Raw genomic sequence first — 8,569 nt, forward strand, 5'->3', positions numbered from 1 at the left:
TGCACCGTACAGTAGTATAATCTATAGTTGGAAGCATCAGCACTACGCAAATAGCGAAGCTCCAGCAGGGAATTCCGACATGCAGCCTTCCAACCAGTCGGTAGCGAGCGGCTGATCAGCAGAGTGATTCACTCGCACTCATCCTTCACTCGATGGATCCACAACACTTGGTCACATTTTTGACAGGCTCCGGGGAGTTTCACATGTCAATGTTTCGAATGCTTAGCATGCGCCAGGCTTATTCGTTCCTAAACGGTGTATCCAAGTCAAATGCCTCATTCACTACTGTCAAATTTGTAACAGAGTAATTGACGAAGAATCATCAAATGCAAATCGAGCTGGTGTCGATTGGATACTCCCTTTGAAATATTCCTCAACAGATCATATTTTGCCAATCACATAAGACTGACGGAAACTCGAGGTCCATGCTTACCTGAAGAAACCTGAAGAAGAACCGGTTGTGGGCTGCCGAAGAGGCAAACTTATGAGTAGTATGTTTGGTCAGGATCAACGTGGTAGCTATTGCATACTTCCACTCACCTTATTTTTCGATTCAGCCAAAAATGCTGCAGCCTTCAAGTCAGCGCCAATTTTTCCACCGGCCATCGACATTTTCTTTGAATCCTTCTTCGAACGGCGTTTTCGAAAAACGCATCGTTTGCAAAACCAGAGTAGGAATAACAAACCAAATGTCACACCCAATATGCTCAGACTGACCACAGCTCCGTAGGGCACTTCAGCAGAACACAAAATGGGCAGGGGTACAGGGAACAGTTTGAAAGCAAAGAGACGAAAAACGCGAGAACAGCGACTGTATAAAAGCCACTGAAATGTGGAGTCAACTGTCCGTCCATTTTGGAAACGTTCACCGGGTCAACGGACCTATGAAAATCGATTTTGTCTGTTACTTAGCCGACGAAACCTTGGCAAAACTCTTGTCCCTAAAACGAACAACATTTTAGCGATTCGCATATAATACTCCTGGAGTAAACGTAACCCGTTTGAGGTGGCGGTACTCCTGGAACGTAACCCGTTTGAGGTGGCGGGTACGAGCTTACGATTGTTGCATTATTCCCCTGGTATCCCAGTTACATCTACCCAGATAGACAACGTTGTTTTGGCGACTATACACAAAATATCATGTTTAAAGTTTAAAACAAATGACCTCTTAGTCAGAATCCCATCCGTAGAAAACCGCTGATCACACTAAAGTGGCTTTGTCGAAAAAATAAAGTTCCAATAAAATGATGTCTGCATTGTGTACTTGATGGCTGTATGATCATCCTGGCATTCAGTGGCATAGAATAACTCTTAGCTTAAGCAAGTGAATTATGGAGGTCACCAATTCATCTCCAATCACGGCTCATTGTATGCCGCGCAAATACTCTTATACACGTTGGGGTCATATGCGAACAAATCCAGTTTCATCCTAATTGGGTATGTTTAGGCTGTTTTACCACTTTTGGAGTTGTACACTTTTCTTGAAGTTGAGTTAAATTTGTTCTAAGGCATTGTAGGACGCTCTCCGAATCGGTTTCGTCCGGGAAGTGGCGTTCACAACGTAGCTCAACCAGTCGACAAGGTGGATACGGACTGTTTGGTGATCTATAGAGCTATCAAAATCCTCCCTCTCATACCCGAACTTGGTACTCGCCTACAGCTTTGTGTGGTTCACTTCCCGTCTAAAATTCCTTCACACTAAGTTCTACCTCCCACACAGTCCAGACTGTTAGTCGCGTATTGGATAATCCGTGATCCGTCTAACATCCACATCTCTTCATCCTTCATATGTGCCTACCATCAACTGGTTTACTTTTGTTACGTTCGATGCAACAGACAGAAAATGAATTACCAAAATCATGTGTCTGCCAGTTTTTACGGTCCCCGTTTTCCGTCGCCATACTTTACTTTTTCTCAGGAGATATTATCGCGCATCCTCATCAGAACATATCTCCGTGTACCACATGCGCAGCGGCGACTTTTCAAGTGCTTTACACAAAGTCCACAGCCCACAGAATAGACCTAATCACTCCGTGATAGATCGATAATCGTCAGGTTTCCAAAATTAGCAGTAGATTCTGTCAAAACAAGTAGATCCTCCCTGTTATGTTGGAGTTTCGATGAACAGCACAAGATATTTTCGATTGCTGTGAACCACATATTTTCGGATGCAAACGAGGACATACACACACACTATAATATATCTCGGATGAAGAAAGAAAAGAAAACTGTCAACATGAAAAGCGTGAAACAAGCTTTTTAGCTTCCAGCTTTTTCAACTGGAAAAGCACATTGTTAACCGAAAAACCAAACCCATTAGGACCAGGATCCGAAAGCAGGACTGGCTGATTCAGCTTGCAAAACGCAGGTTGATTTCGAGAACATTCTTGCGTTTTCATGTATTTGGGTTGGTTTGAAGACAAAACTCTGCTTCTACAAAAAACCTGCGTAAACCGATAGATTATGTTCCATTAAGTCAAAATGGTTGGACGATCGTGATTTACTTATTTTTTACTCTAACAGATAAAGTTTGAAAGTATTTTCTGTTTAGAATTCTAAGGAAGTTCGATTGCTGAATTTTGCTGATTTCGGTTCCCGTAGAGGCAAAGGAGAGTCTTAATTTTTCTGCAAGGCACTGAGAATGTGAGTGTGGCAATGCCAAAGGAAAATTTTTTCTGGATTTAGTGAAGAAAGGCATATAGGGAATCACACCCATTTGCAAACAAATTTGGTTCTGCGAGAGACTCACATGGAACCCAGCTGAATCTCTCGTTTGTGATGTTTTCAAGAAACTGAATTTGCTGCACCAGGCCGCCTCACGTTTCAGTTGCTACGATATTCAAGATAATGTGGTACATGTATAGACGTAATGCACTACTCAGAAGGTTGCTGGAAATTTTTCGACAGCCCATGACCTGTTTCGCCCTTTTTGAGGTCGCTCAAGTAGGCTCAGTCCCCGAGTTTCCGTCGATCTTATGTTCTACTTGAAACCAAATTGCATGAAATTAGCAAAATACACTCATTTGCACACATAGTTGGTTTTGAATGGGGTACTCACCTGTAACCCAGCTAAGTCTGTCTTTTAAGATGTTTTCAAGCAACTGAATATACTGTAGCAAGCCGCTTTATGTTTCAGTCGGCACGACATTCGAGACATCGCGATACACGTATAGGCGGAAACTCGGGAAGTGCGCCTATCTGCTGAGTCCCAGGAAGGGCGAAATCGGTCATGGACTGTCGAAGAATTTTCAACAACTTTATGTGTAGGCTAACCGAGGTGCCCCCATGGTGGGCAACCTATCAAATGACCAACATATCAGGAAGTTTCTGCTGCACACAGACGCGTGACAGTGTCCGACTTATTTGATTATAGTACGCTGGTATACTATAACGGATCACTTTTAAATGTCTAATTCACAACTGACGGATGGTAGTCGCTCCCGTGGCTGAACCTCAAATTCGGTATTCAAACAATCTGCCATTTTTGTCGTGAGTAAAACAAATTCAAGTAGAACGTAAAGTTGACAGGTCTAAATGATGAGCATTGAAAGAGGAGCAAAATCAGTCGAAGGTTGTTAGGGTGTTTTCAGCAACCCTGTAAGTAGTGTGTATCGTCAAGGGATGAACTTCAATTCAGGTAATCTAGGAGAATTTAAAGATACAACTTGAACAATACAGAAAATGTTTGCTCGCACTGGTAAATCAGAAAACAAAATCACAGGTTTGCGTTACTGATTGCTGCTGGGAGACGTCTCGTCTTGCTTCACTGCAGCCAGTTATCACTGTGTCAACATCTTCACCAAATAACCAGGACAAGCATAAATATTTTCATTCTTATTGATTTCTTTTAGACTATCTCAGGCAATCTTTCAGTTATTTTCCTACTTAGTCAAAATCAGTTTATTTCCGCTCGCTTCAGAGGAATGCTCAATTGGTCAGTTGGTCCGGTAGGCGGGCAGGTTTACCTATTCGCTAAGTAATTTACGTCTTTTTGCTCCACTTGAGCGTGCATCACTTATCAATCGAAAGTTTTTAGGATGATGGGTGTTCAAGGATAAATCTTTAGTCTAGATTAAGAGGTCTGATGAACTGAAATGTCTTCATAATTATCCCACACTTCTTTTCCATCCGTCCGTAGTAATAAATCATAAATGGGATGAGCAGTTTTCCAGAGAAAATCAGCGTATCAACTTCAGGACTGACTATCAGTTTAGAGTATTGGGTGGTACTGTGGAAATTTCGCCAAACGAAGCTCTAGTTTAACCTGAGCAAGTCAAACAAATATGCAGTGTAGTTGACGGGAGTTTGGAGACTAATGAGCCCCAAAGAGGGCGAAACTGGCTGTGGGAAGTCGAAACGTTTTCAGCAACCTTGTGAGTAGTGTGTTGCGTTTATACACGTCTCACAATATCTCGAATATCGTACCAACTGAAGGGTGAGGCTTCCTGGTGCAGCACATTCAGTTGCATAAAAAACATCCATAAACAAGAGATCCAAATGGGTTTAAGGTACTTCTTCCGCGAAACCAAATTGTTTTGCTAATGAGTTTATTTGGTCTCAAGTAGAACAGAAGCTTGACGGAAACTCGTGGAACACGTCTACCTGATGAGCCCCGAGAAGGGCGAAACCGGTTGTGGGCTGTCGAGTAATGTATTATGTCTACTTTGTATGTTTTTAACTTAACCCTTCAACTTACATCTAACTTGAAGTTAGGAATCACAAAACTGAACAAGAACTTACGATTCTAGTTCACTGAACCCTGACTTTCCAACTTTAATCTGTTTTTAAACTCTCTTTCTGGAACTTAATTGTACTTGGAGGTTTGCATGCCAAGTGATTCATTATTGGTTGATGGTTGTGCAAACGCCAAAGGACTCAGAGTACGTAGTCTCTCTTGGATGTGAAAGAGACCAGTTCGGCTCAGTTCCGTAATGAGAGCACCAACTATCTAGACAATTCGGACTATTAGTGTAACGGTGATACTACTGTGGGGAGGCACGGGAGTAGTATGTGTTGTTCGTGAAACTTCGCTTTGAATCTTTTAAAAAGGCGAGATCTGTTGCGGAATCTATGGAGTTACTTTATAACATTTGCTGGGATTTGAGCGATGAATGATTGGAGTCAATGAATATCCAGGAAAGTTCAAGAAGACGCGTTCAGGAGAAGATGGATGTCCAATTTTTGTAAATAAGATGCAAATGAGAGTTTTGCTTCCCTGTCCAGTGGTCTGTAACCGGTCTAGTTGGTGTTTCCTAATAAGTAGCTCCGCAGCAAAGGCTTTCTTTTCACCAGTAGCCCCATCGAGAGCGAAAGTTAGCAAACCCATCAGCGATAAGTGTGACAGAAAACTGAACGCTGCTTGCTTTCTCTCCTCCATTCGTTTATGAGAGTAAGTCACTGAGACAGACATGGCGTTGGCAAACGGCCGCGAGTAGCGTTTGCTCGTATTCAGTGTGTATTCAGTTCGGCAAGTTGGTTAACCTAATGGACGATAGCACACATGGCTTCATTACGGGAACAGATTGCAGAAAACTCTTCCACGGCCCACACCAGGTGTCGCCATTCTTGAGGCTCATCAGGCAGGTACAACCCCCGGGTTTCCGCCACCCTATTGTTCTACTTGCAGAAACTCAACGAATACAATGGTTTTCACACCAGTTTGGTTTCATGGGATGCTCACTCTTAAACTGAGTGCACCTGCCTGATGAGCTCCAAGATGGACGAATCGGTCGTGGCCTATCGAATCTTTTCACCAGCCTTATGAGTAGTTGGATATGAGTCAGTTGCATATCGATTTGGTTTTCACCGGGGACTAAACTGAAGTCCTCCTTTATGTTGTTCTTCCTCCATGAAAATATGCTGAGATATCTCGAATGTTGTACAAACTGAAACTGACCTTGTGCAGTAGTATATTTAATTGAAGGATACCTTAAACGAGAGATTTAGCTGAGACTCAGGTGCGTTTCACGCGAAAATCAGATGAACGTATTTGTGGAATTACACCTGGCTGATTTCGTGAAGTATTTGTTAGAGCTGGCTGCATCTTACTCAAAATTGACAAGTGGCACATCTAGTACGTGAGCGAAAATCAGTTGTTTGACTGAAATTGATCAATAAGTACAAAGCAAACCCAACGAATCGATACACCCATGTGCGTCAAACTGTCGGCATTAGTAGAAAATAATATAAAATGATAACAATGGTTATCGAGGCGTAATGATTGGAGGACAGAAATATCCGGGTGGGAGAACAGGGGCACACCAAACACGCCAGAATGCAGCGTCAGTGGTTTGCGGAATCGGAAGTAACCCAAGCTCACTTCCTTTTCCGACACAAAGTTTCTGAGGTCGATCAGACCAAGATAGAACTGAAACTAAGCAATACAAAGCTTATTGTTACGGTTCTGTCACGCAGCGAGCAAACAATATGATAATGCGGATTGTGGTGTGGCTCTATCCCCAGCTATGTTGCTTGATCCAGAATCCTAGCACGGTGAATAGTAAGAAGACGGAAACCTCGGACACAAACTTTAATAATCCAACAACACACGATCAACAGGCGATGTCCGGAGCTTCCGTACCCAAGTCAGTGGAAAGAAGGGTCCTGTACGTGGTCGGATTTAAATTTCCTTGGAGTATCAATAGGCCATTGATTTTTCATAGTTTGACCTTGAAGATGCCGGGAGTTCGCTAGCACACATAAAAACAGCGTTTTCTGGGGGATATTGATATCCCCAACACTTATCTAACTGGTTTTGGGTATTGCAATACACTCAAAGCCATGAAGTAGTGGTTTGTATCATTTAACTTTGAAAGTATCGCACTCTTTTCAGTGAATACTGATGTAACGGTGGACACTACTGGTGAAGCATGCGAGTAGTGCATGCCAGATGCACCGCTGGTAGCAAAGAAACAAACCTCGGCCCCTTGTTCAGCAAGTAGATGATTTTTTAAAATCACGCAACCATGATTCGTTAGATAATAAAAACGTTTTTCAAGATGACCATGATCCAGGAAGCCGAGTGGATATGTGGATTCGGTCCCTACATAAACTCCTTCAAATCGGCTGTCTGCACCCGTCCTGATGGTCTTTACAGAAAAAAGACGCCAGAAGCGACCCTCTAAACCTTTAAATCCAAACTTATTAAATCCCGACAAGCTAGAATAAACAATCCATGTTTTGATATCCGGGACATTCTACTGGTTGTTGGTAAGGTAAAAGGTACTAGAGGCGAGCGAAATTCATCATGGCGGAAGGGAATGAAGGATGTTATGAAAAGTCTGGGTTTCGTTGGTGTGGTTCGCATTTAAGGATGGGATCAAAGTACCCGTCCCTGTGTTTTGCTGGAGACATTGAATGACCGGTGTCAGGGCCGTTCATGCTGTCACCTTCTATCTAGATTGTCTGACTAAATGCTAGAGGTGTAATCCTCCCAGCTGTTTCCTCTAGACTATTCCTAAATCTCCCTATGTGCCATATTCCTTTCTTTCTTCAAGCATAAGGTCTTATTCAAGTAAACGGACATTGCTGTGCAGTAGTGAAACGCCAGTGCTCCCGTCTAGTGTTGGTGTCAGTGACGATGATATGACATTTGACGAAAAAGTCTTTGTAGCATGAGACAAAACGAGATGACTTCATGTTCTCTATGAACTTACATTTTCCGTATTTTCCCGCTCCTTTCGCTTCTAGAGCCATTTGCTGTCGGCGCAACGTCTCCTGACCACTTTTTGTTTGTGTGGCATCAATCGGCTGAAACGGGGGTTGCACGCGGTAATTGGTATCCACATCCGCTACGCTGTGCATGGTTCGTTTCGGTCCAAAACCAGCAGTGGTCCATTTCCTCGAAGTTTGTGTCTCTTGGACGGTAACCGGTGGTCTCCAAGAGGTCGGACGTCTAACCGGAGCTGTGGTACTAAGGCTGGGTTTGGTCGTGATGGTCGACACAACTGCGACAGGAGTGGTATCAACAGTGGGTATTGAATCGGTACTTTTGGCCTCTAAGGTTGACTCGATAGTCTCTCCGGACATTCTGGTCGACAATACATCAGAAATTTCAGTGGTGGTGCGTTCCACAACCGACTCTGTTTCCGACATCTTTTATTCGTTGCCTTTAAATGAACAGAGTACGAAAGAAAACGGATGAATTGCTGTTACAGAGAGCAAGGTTCTCAGGAACACGGTGTCCGCAGGCTGACTTCGTGGGTTGCATGTGAAGTCCTACCACTGCACCTCGTAAGCAACCGTGGGTTAGATTTTCTTAAACAGACTGTCAAATACAGATACACTCTCCATCCCGCTGACAACGAATCACAAGAGCAGCATTTTGCGGGGGGGGGGTTGTGTGTAATATCAGTTGAGCCGGGAAATTTTGTTACGAACTTTGTATCACCAGTCTAGGTTAAATCGTCAGTGAATGCAGGCTTTAGTGGAGGTCACCGGTTGTACACAACAGAGACAGTAGCAAGAAGTGGCCAAAAAACTCAGCTTATTACTCAGGGATCAAGGAAGACGCTCGTTGGTTTGATTAGGTATAAATCTTTGGCCACATGATCTCAAGATAGCTCAGTGA

General features: G+C 43.3%; 1 protein-coding gene across 1 annotated transcript in view; it reads right to left on the minus strand.

Annotated features, from left to right (window-relative positions):
• The window catches only part of T265_07810 (hypothetical protein), a gene marked incomplete at both ends in the record, with an annotated part of 73,649 nt that overhangs the window by 39,024 nt on the left and 26,056 nt on the right, over window positions 1–8,569 (minus strand). The window contains 2 exons of the mRNA XM_009173439.1: window positions 541–734; window positions 7,656–8,108. Of these exons, the coding sequence (XP_009171703.1) occupies window positions 541–734; window positions 7,656–8,094 (633 nt within the window). The remainder of the gene's footprint in view (window positions 1–540; window positions 735–7,655; window positions 8,109–8,569) is intronic.

This window comes from Opisthorchis viverrini (genome assembly GCF_000715545.1).
Source record: "Opisthorchis viverrini unplaced genomic scaffold opera_v5_186, whole genome shotgun sequence".
NCBI classification, from domain to species: Eukaryota; Metazoa; Platyhelminthes; class Trematoda; order Opisthorchiida; family Opisthorchiidae; genus Opisthorchis; species Opisthorchis viverrini.